We start from the raw sequence: 14,703 nt of genomic DNA, 5'->3' as shown, positions 1-14,703 counted from the left end.
CATGGCTACCCAACATGAAGTTATTAAAAGAAAATTATATCTACAATCTAATCTCTGGCAAGCRCTCAGGAGCTATCAAAGCAACAGTCATGAGATATCTGATATTTATTATAAAATAAAACTATTTTCTTTAGTACATTCTGGCAAGAAATGCATACTGATGTTCAGAAGGTATATAAATATATAAAGCAAAAATGAAGACAAAAAATAGAATAATTCAATGTAATTTAGGGAAAAAAGTGCTCTTACTGTTTTGTATCAGTCATAAGTTCCTTTGAGGTTTCCAGCAGGTGCTAGTTGAAAAAATATTTTTAGAAGGAGGAAAAAAAGAAAAAAAATGTTTTGTATGAAAATTAAGACCATAAAAATTGCCCTGCCAGGTCAGACCAGAGGGCCACCTAGCCCAGTACTCTGCTTCAAAGTGGCAACAGGAAATGCTATTTAGGGACAACACGCAAACCAGGCCAGTTTCTCCTAGCACACTCCCACAGCACCCACAGTTGTTGGATTAGAATGTTAGAAGGCACTTACTTAGTCCTTTTATTATCTGTTTCTTTATGACAATAATATCCCTTTTTGATTCTACTTACACTACCTGTCTCCACAATCTGTGGCAAGTTCCGAAAGTTCAATGCCCATTGCGTAAAGCAGTACCTTCTTTTATCTGTTTTAAGTTGATCTACTAGTTTAACTGAGTGCCCTCCAGTTCTAGTACTGTAAGATTCTGGCAAATAACAGTTCCACATTCCTCTTAGCCACTACCTTCGTGTTTATGAAACTTTCTTTTTTTCAAATTGAAGCTGTAACTTTGGTTACACCAATGATTTTCCATACAACTGCTGTAGACATATGCATGGCCTATCTGAAAGTCTAAATAAAYTTTGTTTTAGAATCTTCTTTGTATTTAAATTTTACTTTTGAATAAAATGTTTGAATCTGCTTTTAAAATATGGTTTAATTTAACTTTCAACTTTTGATTTGACATTTAACCCCCCCAACATTTCTAAATAATTAGCATATCCTGCAGCTATTCACAGACATAATATGCAATTGAATTCAATTTCCAACCCTTTAAGCATGAATATACACAGTAACTCATGTCTGACAAAACATTTTATCAGTCATTTGTATACAGTGCAATTATTTTCCCCACCTTTAAGGGGTCGGAATAACAGCTAATATGTTTTGCTGCAACCCAAGCTCTGAAATGATGAATACCCAGGGATTCAATGTGATTGCTTTCAACATGGCCATCTAAATCATTCATCACACATCATCCATTAACAGGATTGGGGCATATTATCTCAAGCCACCTTGAAAAGCAATTGAAAGAARATACACTATAGGTAGTCTATTTGGGAGATCTAGCTGTAACGCCTTTACCATCAACTGCATCTACTGCATTAGGAGGAAAAAAATAAGTTACTTATTGTACTTTAAAAGCTCCTTAAAAAAACAACATTTATATGAACTTCATCTGAATTTTGTGATAAACCAGTGTATCAGAGAGCAAGTTCAATCTGATACACTTAAGTTCAGTTTTTCCTTTCATTTATACTCCTGAAGTGTCAGGATACTTGTGTTCATTAAGTTCTCTTTGTGAATGTGATGGTAAGTTATTATTCTTTTTTTGTCTTTATGAATCTGCCTACTATAATTAAAAAAAATATATATATATATATATAAAATATATATATGTGTATCTCAAAATGGCAGACACAAAGCTTAAAAGATCATTCAACACTCAAATTTTCAATTATGACTGTCTTTACAAACTCTCTAAGTTTATCATGGATTTGAAATACCTGTTAACACTAAAATCTAACAGTACTATAACACAAATTTCACAGCTGTGCAATTGTGTTCAATTAGAGATAATCTGAGTATCTCTGACCCCAAAATAAATAATGCTTGTAGAACTTAAATGGAAATATTTTCACTGTAATAGTGCGCAACATGCATGTATTATAATTTCTACTTTCTTAACATTTTTATAAAAGCAACATTCACAAAAAAATCAGAAAGCCTTCCTGTTCCACAACAAAGGTCTACGCATTCCGTCAATCCTACAATTAGCAAGCAAGAGCTAACCTTTTACTCCGAAGAAGTGCTGCAGCTGTTCAGAATCGATGCAAATAGGCTTGGAAACGGTAAGCAAGGATATATGACTGTCTGTGAGCACTATAAAAAGCAGTGCTGTAGGCAGTGTGCAAGAGAGGGTAGTGCTTGCATGAGGTTCTCCAGAGAAACTGACACAAGAACATCTTAGAGCACCAGAAAAGTCATCTTTGTCACTCAGAGGCATATACTATTACAAAATGAAAATCCATAACAAAGATTTCTTATAAAACACTAGTCAGTGAAGCAGATAATGAAAACAACATGTTATACAATCTAATAAAAAAACACTCACTTTGAAAATCACAAATAAATCACCTTACCCCATTAATTAAACACATAGATTCAGTGATCGTGATCAAGTCACTGTTCAAATGTTTCATTATAACTCATTTTTATTTTTTATACTAGGGCTTACTGGAGGAAATGAACACATAGCAAATATTTGTGTACCTAATACAAAATAGGGATGTGGATGTCCCAAGAAAAAAAAAAGAAAGAATCCAAGCAATTTAACTAATAACATCTGTAGTCCTACCTTGGGCATCTGCATATTTTTGCCAGAACTATGCTTCCTAGAAGTTCTGAACAGATATACTTACATCCATTTTTATGAAACTCTGACTCTTCAAGAAAATATTCTTCAGAAAACAAACACTTATTAAATCATGGATGAGTATTCATAAGGCAGTACCATGGCTTATTTGCATAAGCCTATATAGCATCATCACTTGAAAGCTGTCTCTGTTTTACATTTCCCATTTTCACACTGAACCCATACCTTATCTAGATAAATTTTTCATTTATTGTGTCCATAGCAAAGTCAAAGATTTTTCCAATCCTTAAAAAAAAAGTAGTGTTGAACTGTATTTTTTCTGAAGTGAAAAAAGAACGAAGTTATAACAATTAGTACAACAGAGAAACCATTTTTACAAGGAAGGTTTACTTATCAGTAAGTATTTTTCCTCTGAGTTTTTACCGTCTGTAAGTAACATCTTTAACCAAAAACACTTTATCTTAAGCTAACACTCAACAAGGACAACAAAAAGACCATCAGTCATTGGAGGTATAACAGATCAATTCAGCACACTTCTCTATCAAATGAAAATCATAGAAGAAACAGATACAAAGAAGTGGTATGGAGAAAAAGTAGGTTCATTTAATAATATTTGTCAAAACGGTCCATTTCTCTATTCTGTATTTTTTASATCCAAAAGAACATCAAATCTTTAAGACACATATTTAATCATATGCAAACATTTATAGTTTGATTCCTCAAAAAGAATCATTGTGATGCCCTGAGTTGAGAGCAAAAGCCAATCCAGAAGTAATGCACAGAATTGTTGATTCCTACTTGCAATATGGGAAAGAGCAGTTTCTTTGTCATATAGAAAGATGTACTGACCAATGGGTCTTCCAGTTGGAATGTCTCTAGCAGCAAGTATGGGATAGATTTCAACTCTGAATCACATCCTCTTCATTTCGTCAGTTTCTGCATGTCAACAATCAGTATTGGGAAGCATCAGAAAAACAGTCTGCTTTAGTTAAGAAATATGACTTTCTTCCCCTGAAATATGCCACGCTCCAGGGGTATATGCTGAATGTAATCAGTGCAACAAAATACAACTTGGGAACTTTTTAAACAGAGAACAGGAACAAGGATTTTGATGCCATTCAACATGAGTAACTTTATAAAACCAATTTATAATTTTTTTWAAATTAAAATAGTAAGTGAAAAACCCAAGGTGTTCAAAAATTTCCAGTCTRAGTTTCAAAAATATTACATAAATACTCTTTCTACCTGATGTGTTACAAGATGGATCCTTGAATCCAAGCATGGAATTCTTCAGGACAAGACAGTTGAGAAGTTCAGCAGTGTCCTTTTGCAAAACAAAAAGAATCAAGTTCTTTTGATCTCATTAAAAGGAAAGCAACAAAACACAGAACRGACCATTTCTCACCTTATCATTTTGCTAGAACAAAAGAATACAATCAGCTGAAAGCAGCTCCATTATGGTCATACTCTGAAGTCCTCTTGAGGCTCTAAAGGGCAAGCTGCTAATTTCATCTTCATTGTCGAGTCCCACTTTGAGCCTTTAAGCCACAGATAACAGTTTTATTCAAAATCATATTTTTGTACTGTCAAGATAAAACTGCTGGAAGACATGTTTGAGTTTTACTTAAAATGCACTTGAGTCAATAAAACAGAACAGGCCAAAACTGTGTTTTTTCAGCTCTGTGAATGGCTTGCAAACAGATCAAATGAGCTTTCACTTATATCATGTAAGCAAGCGGCAGAGCTGTGCTGGATAACCTAAATCCCCAGCAAAGTAAATATAAGAAAAGAACTGAGCAGGAGGAATGCAAAAAAGAACTAAGGAACCTGCAGGACTGCCTGGATTCTGGTTGTTTGCAATCCTGTGATGGAATAGTAGGATGCTGAAGAACACATTGCAATCTTTCATCTTTAAACTGCTCCTTGAGCTCCTTCCTCTGAGATGTGGTATGATCTTGACCAGATCAGGATTTTCTGAAGTGATTCAAGGGATTTGGAAGATTAATCACCCTTCCAAGTGGGGAATAGAGAATTATCCTTGTTTTCTGTACTATAGTAAAAATCTCAACTACCACACTGCAATTTCCCAAACACTGGAGAACAATGCATCTACTCTCCTGCACATAAGTGGCATTTCAACAACAAAATGTAACCTTCTACCTTCACTTACATCGCAGTTTACAAAAACAGCTTCCTTTCCTTGAATCACAAAAGCATGACTAGATCTAACACATTCTTGGCTTTTAATTTTATTAAATCAGATTGGAATATTGCACAAAGGGATCAAGGGAATCCTCTTACAAATAGCTTTGATGCTTAAAAGTGAGGTAAAGTTTGACAGCAAAGACCCTTGCCCACATAACCAGGTCAGTTCAGTGATTAGGAAGTATGAAGTGGCAAAACCGCAAACCAGAACTGGTTTAGGTCATTTAACTGCAAAATAAGACATTCTAGATAAATATATGTAAGAAAAAACAACAATGTATATTGATAACAGGATGAAGTGCCTGGTCCAGAGACTACTCTACTCTTTTTCTATCAGACACATTGAAGACAGTCAGGAAAGACATCCAAAATGCATTCATTCTCACATGAGTCCAGTAGGAAAAGAGAGGAAAAGAATAAGAAGCACAAAGAACACAGAGCCTCCCTTCATTACAATCTGTCTATACCTCTCTCATTGTGCTTCAGAAAAGAGGGAAGAAAATCAAGATTCCAGGAAAAAGCTGCTTTTTGAGGGAGTACACTCTATCTTGAATTCTGATTACTCCACCAAAATAAACAAAATTAATTCTCTTTCTTGGCCTTGTGGAATATGCTACAGATCCATCCAGGACAAGACTGGGACATCTCTATACTCCTTTCACATTTCCTTATTTTTGGCCTTGACACTCCCTTGTTAGATCTTGAGCAGTTCAGTAGTATATAATGGTATTCAACAGAGGTGGAAAATGATGACAAAGTGCCTCTCTGGTTCATGAAAGAAGTTTATCCTTTAGCAGTAGACAGGYGCTTATGTTATCAGCAGAAAGCCCTAAGAAACCAATTCAGTCTTCCTGTTCTGAGAAGTCATAATGGTCTTCCATCAGGTAAGATATTTAAGACATTGAAGCTATAGAAAAAGTAGAGTGCAGTTGGTTAGGGTAGATTTGAGAATACAAACCACTTGCAGTCTGTGTCAGTGAACTGGAGACTGCTTATTAAGTCAGTCTCAATTAACAGAGTTGTCTCAGCAGAAAATGAGTCATTTTTCTCACGGTACCAAATCAGGTATTTATCACAGTACTGCCTAGTAACTTTGGGGAACAAGGAGGACAAACATTTCTTTTCCTTACTCCTCCTTCCCACGAAAAGAAAACAAAAACCCCATCACCACCACAAAAAAACCGAAACCCACTCTTCTTTCCTTATGCTATTTTAACATATTTTACCAAATTTTGTAGAAGAAATCAATAAATAAATAGACAAACAGTGAAAAAAGCCTGTATTTGGGCAAGTAAGTTATGAAGATTTAACTAGAATGGGGAATATAGCTACTTTTGTAAATACTCATAAATGAAAAATAAGCAGCTTGGGATCAGCACTGAAATAAAATTAAAATGCTTAGTCAGAAGAGGATAATGAAATTTGAACTGCTTTTACCATATTAGCATATGGAAGTTCCAACTTGTTGCAAGCAATAAAGATTTACTGTGCTCAGGACAACCCTGTTCTCTTCCCTAAGCCAGAAGGCTACAAGAACAAAGAGATGTCTTGAGTCACAGCTGATTGCAGATCTCTCTGGCTCTGATATGCTGGTTATGTACCGCTTAAGAGGAATAAAGTTTTTAGACACCGACTAGTTCACAGCATTACACAAGTAAAGACAATGCTGATGGCTCAGGACACTGCATTTTTTAAATTCAGACAATTTAACAGTTTCAGAGAGCTACAAGTTCTGAACATTTCTATCTTGTATTTTTACAGYTGAATATAAAACAGTTCGCTACTGAAAGTTATAGTCATACAATGTAAAGAGTCACTGTGAGAAGGCTTATACGATGACATACTAGTTAATAGTTACTATTAATAAGCAATTAACCCATACGGTAATATAAGTAAAGAGTTATATAAGACAGTAAAGACACCTCACAATGTAAAAAAACATAATTAGCCATCAGAATTTTGACTGTAGGGTCAAATGAACAACAGAAAAACTTGCTATGGGAGGCTGTCATAGCACACTGGAATTTTCTGGGAGAAATGTTAACTCTTACAATATTCTTCTGAAGTAATCCTAGAAATTAACAGTGAACAGATCATAGCTTTAATTTAGGAGATGTTTGACAGACAAAGGAAGACAGAGATAACTACTTTGATAATAAAAATACTACAACTTATTCAACTTGTGAATTTCATAATACTAACCGTTGTTTTTTTCCATATGAAAATGTCCAGCTGTGTTTTCTCTGATCCATTTAGCCCTGTATCTTAATTGCACTGCACAAGAAAACCAAAAGCATATATGAAGCAGGTAAGAAAAAAGTAAAAATAGAAATATTTTTATATATATATATATATTTCTTTTATTTATTTTTATATATATAAATAAATATCTATAAATAAATAAATTACTTGATTAATTTGATTCCATACTTTAAGCCAGTGGCAAAACTCACAAGAAACTCCAATTCCAACCCCTCGCACACCAATTCTTTTATAATCCAAAATGTATTTCTCTAAAAACTGTAATAAAAGTTTCTAAATTGACATATTTAGAATGGAAACCCTGTATTGCCTTTAAGCTTACGAATTTTGTTGACTAGATTCTCTTTCAGAGCAGTGTTTTCTTCAAAGACAACTGAGCTTTCTAAAGCAGAGTGTTTACCACCAAATTAGTTCTGGACAGACCTCTTTCCCCTTCCTTTCTCTTCTCATTCACATGCATATTCATCTCCTTCTAAAAGCAAACAAAAGTAAAAATATGACTTTTAAGATCCTTTTTAGATCATCTGTAAAATTGTACACAGGTTTAGGTATGCATTTTTTTCTAGCCTACTCATACTTGAAGTCTGATGAACATAAACATTGTAGCTAGAGAGAAAGAAATGTTACTGAAATTTTCTAAATGTAAATAGGGGCTAATTTTTGTTTCAAATATCAAAATAGAGAAAGGATAAAATAGACATGTCTACAAAAAATCTAAACACAAACAAGAAATGTTTTATTTTAAGGCTGTGCAAGGCAATTCCACATTTCAAAATCTACAGGGATTACTGGGAATAAAAAAGAAATTTAGCTCTGCTGAATTCAGTGGAAATTTTGCTATTCACTCTTCTACAAAAAAAACCTCCTTAAGATATAGAGGATGATAAAAGTTCAGACTTGGTATTTTATATTGTTAATCCTTTTGAAGAGGGACTTTCTTTTAAAGAGGGACTAATTTGCCATCTGCCACGACATCTATTCTCATCCAGGCTCACCACCTCAACTAACACGGATTCCTAAGCATCAGCGCTAGACCTAAACGTGATGCCTGGACCCACTGCATTTATTCTTCAACTCCGAGATCCAGAGAGGAGCCTGCTATCACGGCTAGTAAACTTCCAGAAGGACTTCTTAGGCAGAAGGGGAAATAAAATACCCCCCAAAACCCAAACACTCCGTTCTTATGCGCAACCACTATTTCCTTCGACCTGCTATAGTTTTGAGAAAAGAACGGGGGTTTTCGCGGCGAAAGAAGAATCTTTCTCACTCTCGGCGCGCCGGCCCCGCTCCGGGCTGCGCCCGGAGACCGACCTGGCGCCTCCCCCGCGCCGCGGCTGGAGAGCGGCCCGTGCGGGGGCGGGCGGCTAGTTTGAGGGGTGAAGCGAGCCGAACCAACCGTGGCACCGGAGGCATCTCAGCAGCACCCACCGCCCAGAGGGAAACGCAGGAAAAGAGATGCAGACAGAACCGCACGGTTGGGGGGGGGAGAGGGGGGAGCTGCCGGCGCCCTTAGGCAGCTCAGCTCACAGCAACTCTAGCACCGCCACCCTGCTCCGCCAGCTCTCCTCCACCCCCAGCCGAGTAAAGAGAGCATCTAACAAGCCGGCCCCTCCGCCTCTCACCCGCGCCCCAGCGCGGCGCGGCCCTGGGGAGGGGAAAGGGGCGTAACGGCTTTACCGGCCGTCGTGTCGTGTCGCGTCGCGTCGCGCGCCTAATGGGATTTCCCGCCAAAGGCCGCCTGCCGGCTCGGCTGGCGCGAGGGCAGCGCTGCTCCGCTCCGCTCCGCTTTYCTGCCCTCCTTGTGCTACGGGCCCGAGGTTTCAAGCTTTCCCTCCAGCCGCCCTGCTTGTGGGGGTAACTTAAGCAGCTAAAGGAGACGCTGCTCCTGTAAGTCAGCGCCTGTCCCCGGGGCGCTGCCTTGAGGTGGAGGAGCAGGGCTGCGAGGATCGCCTCGCAGGGAGGGAGCTCCGGGGGGGGTGGTGCTCAGCGGCGAGTTGGCCGGGCTGCTTCTTTTTTTTCTTTTCTTTTTTTTTTTTCTATTTCGAGTTTCAGCTTCTTCACTGCCAGCTCGATAAAAGACTTACTACACAAAAAGATTACTTCATAATCTTTTTTTTTTTTTTACAGCAGGACCCGCCCGCAGACGCGCAGGTGTCAGCAAGCCCCTCCCAGTAAAAGCTACAGTTTTACACGTTTTTCTTCTTTTTCTTTTTTTCCCCTAAACCTTCAGAACTAACTTTCCCAGACATTCTCTCGCTGTGGTGGTAGGAAGAACGTGACTAAAACACACTGTAAGGTTCAGAAGAAATATACTTTTTATGTTATAGTGTCTGTAAAGCGTTTGTTCATTTTTATTCACGGCTTGGTTTATTAAGAGYCTCATCTGCAGCCTTCCCTCTTGCAGGGCTAAATATATATGTTTCTTCGCTTACGACTTTCTTTAGGGATTGAAAATACCTCAGAATTAACTGTGGGATATATACTACCTATGATAGGAAAATAAAGCTGGGGTTTGCTTTTCTTTCATTCTTAGTGTTCACTTACTCTTTGCTAGAGTTAAAATTACCAAGTCAGGCTTCTACATTTTAATTCTTAACAAAAATGCTACTAAACTAACACTATAAATGTATCCTGAATTATTTGCCTAACAAAGACTTACTGATTTATAGATTTTTTTTTCTGCTATCCCATCCTTTCTTTCATAGCCTTCTTGAAGAAGCTCTATAATAACAGCCAGAACAGAATTAAACTTTGCTTGTCTGCCTGAGTGACTCCGCATAAATCTGCCTATTTCACTCCTGGCAAATTTGACCATCTACCAAGGCAGCCAGGTAAAAATATGAGCTTAGTAATTTTATGAAGCTTAGGAGCTGGTTGGTCATCTTTTCCTGGGGAGGGGGTCTTATCTTCTTGCATGGCTTAGATCAAAAGTTGTTTTTTTCTTTCTTTCTTTTTTTTTTTTTTTAAGGGAGACTGCTGCTTGGACTTCTCTTTTGCATCTAACAAAGGCCTTAGTTTTATTAGGTGTTCATAAAGAAGGGGCTGAGGAATACTGGGTATGAGGGTGTTTTGCATTTTTCTACCACTATAGCTAGCTACTGACCTTAAACAAAGCCATACTGGCTGAAGTCCTGATTCTGCTTTCAACCCTGTATTGGGTGTAAGGTTATGCTCCTATCTATTTCTCTGCAAAGCATGCGCTACCAACAGGAGAATTCTGAACTTCTGCTTTATTGGTGTTCATAGGTTTAATTAAGTGGTCTCCTTTTTTTGCTCTGTGAATATGCTGCTTCTCTCTGAATGACTTAGTTCATTTGCTATGGGTTAAGACTGTGACTAGCCTGTAGATCCTTGATAAGTTGATGAAATTTAACTGTAGAAATAGCTTGAATCTAATGAGTGTTTGAGAAAAAGTATGCCATAACTTTGAAAACTATTAAGTACTTAAGTATGAATGACAGAGCTTGAAAAAGAAATGAATGATTCTTGTAGTAGTAGAATTTACACTTAATTTAATGCAGAAGAGTAAACCCATAACCAAATACTAACAAATGCCCTTTGTAGTTAAATGTTACTTGTGCTTTAACAACAGTCTAGAGAAATACATGGCACTGACTGTAGTTGTTTAAATTAATATTTAGTACTTCCATGTTCTTACTGTAATGCAGCCTTCTGTCCTACCTTGACTAATTACAGAGGGACTGCAAGGAAGAGTATAGCATTACCTTTGTGCAGAATGTGTTTTATTATCTTTGTGCTGCTCCTGTACAGAATGTCACATACAGGAAAGGATCTCAGGAGAGTGGCTAAAGATTTTATTTTGTATCTGCAAGGGCTTATACTGAGTTAGAAGAGAGTAAAACTTATGGCTACTCAAATTTATTTTGGAAGCTTAGCTAATCTGAATCTATAGTTTAAGAGTGTTAAAAACAGCTTTTGCATCTGCAAAAGTGAATCTAAGTAATTTTCATAGCACTTTGGTTTTTATAATGAATTTCATTATAATTACATACAATACATATTTTGTATCACTRTCATTATACATTATTTCAATTGCATATAATAGGAATAGTCCAGAGAATTTTGTGGAGTGGGTGCATATTTTGTTCTAGGCACATATTTCTAATGCACCAGAGTATTAGTTGTGTTCAAGAGCTTTTTTAAAATTTCTGGATCTTCTTATATGTTCTGCTTAAAATTTTCTAGAGAAAAGTCCAGTGCTATTTGGTAAATATAACTTATAATAAACATCTATATTTTATTGTTGATCATTATTTTTCCATGATAGATTTTTTTTATCTTTTTTCTCTTTTGTAATAAACATGCTGTCTTTCTGTAAATCTGAAAAACAGCTGTGGAACAGTTTTTTGTAAGGGGCTAGTTTTGTAGCGAGTCATCTGACTGGAATGTAGTTAATACTGAAAAAGTTACTAGTCTTTAATTAAAGATACAGCTTTTCACTCTGGATGTTCTGGCTCACATCACTGTCCGCCATCTGTTGTGTTGAATTATTTGCAAGAGTTGTTTGAAAAGTTTTGTGGGGTATTTTTTGTTTGTTTTTTTTTTCAAGTCCAGTATTACTGTCATCTGAGGTGAAAGTTTTGATTATGGTTCTGTGGGCTGGTTGTTATGCCTGGACATATATCTGACTGTTTATGTGGTTGACTTACTTTGAAATTAGGGGTGTCAAACTTAATCACAATGACAGGTCTTGCTAGTTAGATAATAATGTTTAGTAGCTTGCAAGATCTAGGCTGGGCAGCCTAATAAGAGCTGTGTAGCAAAATGGCATTTTTTTAAGATTTGTTTTATATTAATGGAAGTTGCATTTGATACTTTATTGCTTCATAGCTATTCTGAACCTGAAGAGTTTTGGTTTTTTTTTTTCCTCAAAGAGAAAAGCAAAACAGATATCTCTTGGGGTAGCTAGCATTGTGACATACAGTTAAAAATGACAGACTCCTTTTTTTTTTTTTTTCCCTCTTCTCTCTTTAGGATTTTTATTTTTGGACTTTGGACTTCTGAGACTTTGTTTATCACTGCAATTAAAGATGAAAAATCTACCATCTAGAGGGTAAATTTCATYCTCTAATGTTTTTAAATTCTGTAGTTGTTCTATGATATCAGTATGTACCCACTTGCTGGTGTAGTAAATTGCAAATTACTATATATATTTTTTTACTTTATAATTAGCTTTTTAATCCATACCCCATTGCAGTGCTTCCTGTAAAACTGGGGTGATAATAAACTAGTTTTTCTGAAAAAAGAAAAAACTAGTTTTCTTCAGAAAAGGAAATATTATCATTCTTTTTCCCAGAAAAAGATATTCTGACAACATTAACTGTTCTCCACTTAAATATTCAACATTTCAAAGAAAAAAAAACAGATTATCTAGTATGAGGATAAGTTCTGATTTTAATTTTAGCACTACTATTTTTAAGCTTACATAGATCTGCGCCACCAGATTTTAACAATAGTAGCCAGGCTTTGATGACTGGACATAGACTTCTGTGCTCAGATTTTTTTTTTTAAACTTATGTCATGATTTATATTGTAAACAGGCCTGAAAATGCAGGTATATTGTGTTATTTGCTGTTAATAGTGTAAAAGATGAGGTACAATATTGTCTGTAGCAGTGCAGGCTTGCTACTGTTTCTTCACTGACATGTTTTTTTAATACATGCCGTGTACTCACAAGAAAGAATGGTTCCTGAATTTAGCTCAGTATTTTAGATGGTAGAAGCTCAATTACAAATTCAGGACTGTAATAACCTCTTGTGGTGATAAATTTCTCATTGTATTTAGCAAGTTAAGTGCTTGCTTTTTTGTTTAATTGCCCAGATACCATTGAAAAGTTGGTCATTGCTTGGTTTTCTTTTTTTTTTCCTACCCTTCTCAGCATGTATGAATCCGAACTGTAGTTTTTATGGGGAAAAGACTATAAATTAAATATGTAAATAAAAATGTAATAAGTCAGATGTTCATGTTATTTATAAAAACAGGGGGCACATTCAGTGGTCCAGATCCTATAGGCTTTTCTTTTGGATTTCATAATGACACGCATTCAAATCAATGCTAATATATGTAATAAAAACCTCTGTTCTGTAACTTAAGGACATATGCACTTGCATCTATATCATATTAATTATCAAATATCATATTAATTATCAAGAAGAGATGTTAACTCATAAATAATAGTCCTGGACCTTCAAAAATGACCACTGCTTTTGGTAATAAGTATTTAAAACATGGCTGAAAACAGACCACTGTACTACTTTGGCTCATAAAAAGCCTCCTAAATAGCCAAAGACATATCTAATCTAAACTTCTGGTGAAAATCTTAATAATTCTTAGTATGCAGAAAACTTAAGAAAGGTGTTCCGAGGTCTATGAACATGACTAATGGAGATTTTTTTTTTTAATGAGTTCTTATCCAAATGACAGTTCCCCACCCACAGCAGATTGACGTGCTATTTTTATTTGGTCTTTATTGCACTTTGTATCTAAGGAGTACATAATACCTGAATGTTCTTCCACATAAATTATAGATCAATTTTGCATGCTAATGCATATTCCTTGCTCCAGTTGACTTTGTGACATAGCGTTAAAGGCCCTTTGGGACTCTGCTGGAGAATTCTCATGACATAAAAGCAAACTGCTTGTTTTCTTAGCAGGAAAGGAARCCCATGAGTTTTAAATTAGTCTTCAACAGTGCAGCTCATCTCCCCTGTAGCTCTAGATTAGAATTGTTAAATCAGCTTGTTCTCATCCCTAGAATAGAGGTCCTGAACTGCAGTTAAGACTTATTCCTGCTTTGCTTTGAACTTGGTGGAGAAAAAGGCTGTGTTTTTGTCTGATAATGTTATGTGTACTTACCTTGTCACTCCAGTGTAGCAACAGTGAGCCTGACTACTGCTTTTTACCTCTGCCTTTGAACTCATCCATGTTTGTTGCAAAAACAACCAACCAACCAACCAAAAAAACTCACTACACTGTGGCTTGCTTTTTAATCTTACACTTATGTAAATTGTTCAAGCTGTTAGTAGTGTAAAAAGTTAAAAAAAAGTCTTTCTGTTCAGGAGTGCTCAGAAAACAGCTGTGTGTTTAGTCTACTAGTAAATGTTTTTCTCACATTATGCATTTGTTAGGTGAGGGCAGCTCCTCAATAAAAGGAACTGTGATCTTTATTGCTTTGTTACATTCCTACTTTGAATCGGTATGGGGGGAAATTCAGTGCACCTCTGAAAGGGGAGAAATTTCTTATGCTACCATCTTGTGTCTCGTGGCAATGGCTTGAGCTGCAGGTACTTGTGCAGAGCGAACGCTAGCGTGGACGAGATCGGTTCACTCGTTAGAGGCGCTTTTTCCGCACGTGCCACCCTGGGCGAGCACTGGAGACTGCGACGACATGGAGTCCCTGTGCCTAGCGATCAGCCCGAGCAGCGACTGCCGCAGCGGCCTGAAGGGCGAGAGCCTGGCGCCGCCGCCTCCAGGGGGAGCCATCCGCGGCGCGGCGGGGCGGGGCGGGCTGGGCGCCCCCCGTGCCCGGCGGCCAGAGAGGG

The 14,703-nt window shown here is 36.9% G+C and overlaps 1 protein-coding gene across 1 annotated transcript; it reads right to left on the bottom strand.

The window, feature by feature from the left end:
- Positions 1-1,117: 1,117 nt before the first annotated feature.
- Positions 1,118-4,192, bottom strand: ZCWPW2 (zinc finger CW-type and PWWP domain containing 2). The gene is given in 5 exon segments (XM_026057315.1): positions 1,118-1,254; positions 2,092-2,249; positions 2,657-2,869; positions 2,871-2,899; positions 4,142-4,192. Coding segments are annotated over 5 exon segments (588 nt in total).
- Between the last annotated feature and the right edge of the window lie 10,511 nt (positions 4,193-14,703).

The sequence above is a fragment of the Apteryx rowi genome, unplaced genomic scaffold (assembly GCF_003343035.1).
Source record: "Apteryx rowi isolate R43461 unplaced genomic scaffold, aptRow1 scaffold_138, whole genome shotgun sequence".
Classification (NCBI taxonomy): Eukaryota; Metazoa; Chordata; class Aves; order Apterygiformes; family Apterygidae; genus Apteryx; species Apteryx rowi.
The sequence above is the reverse complement of the archived record's forward strand: the minus strand, read 5'-3'. Positions and strand labels throughout refer to the sequence as shown.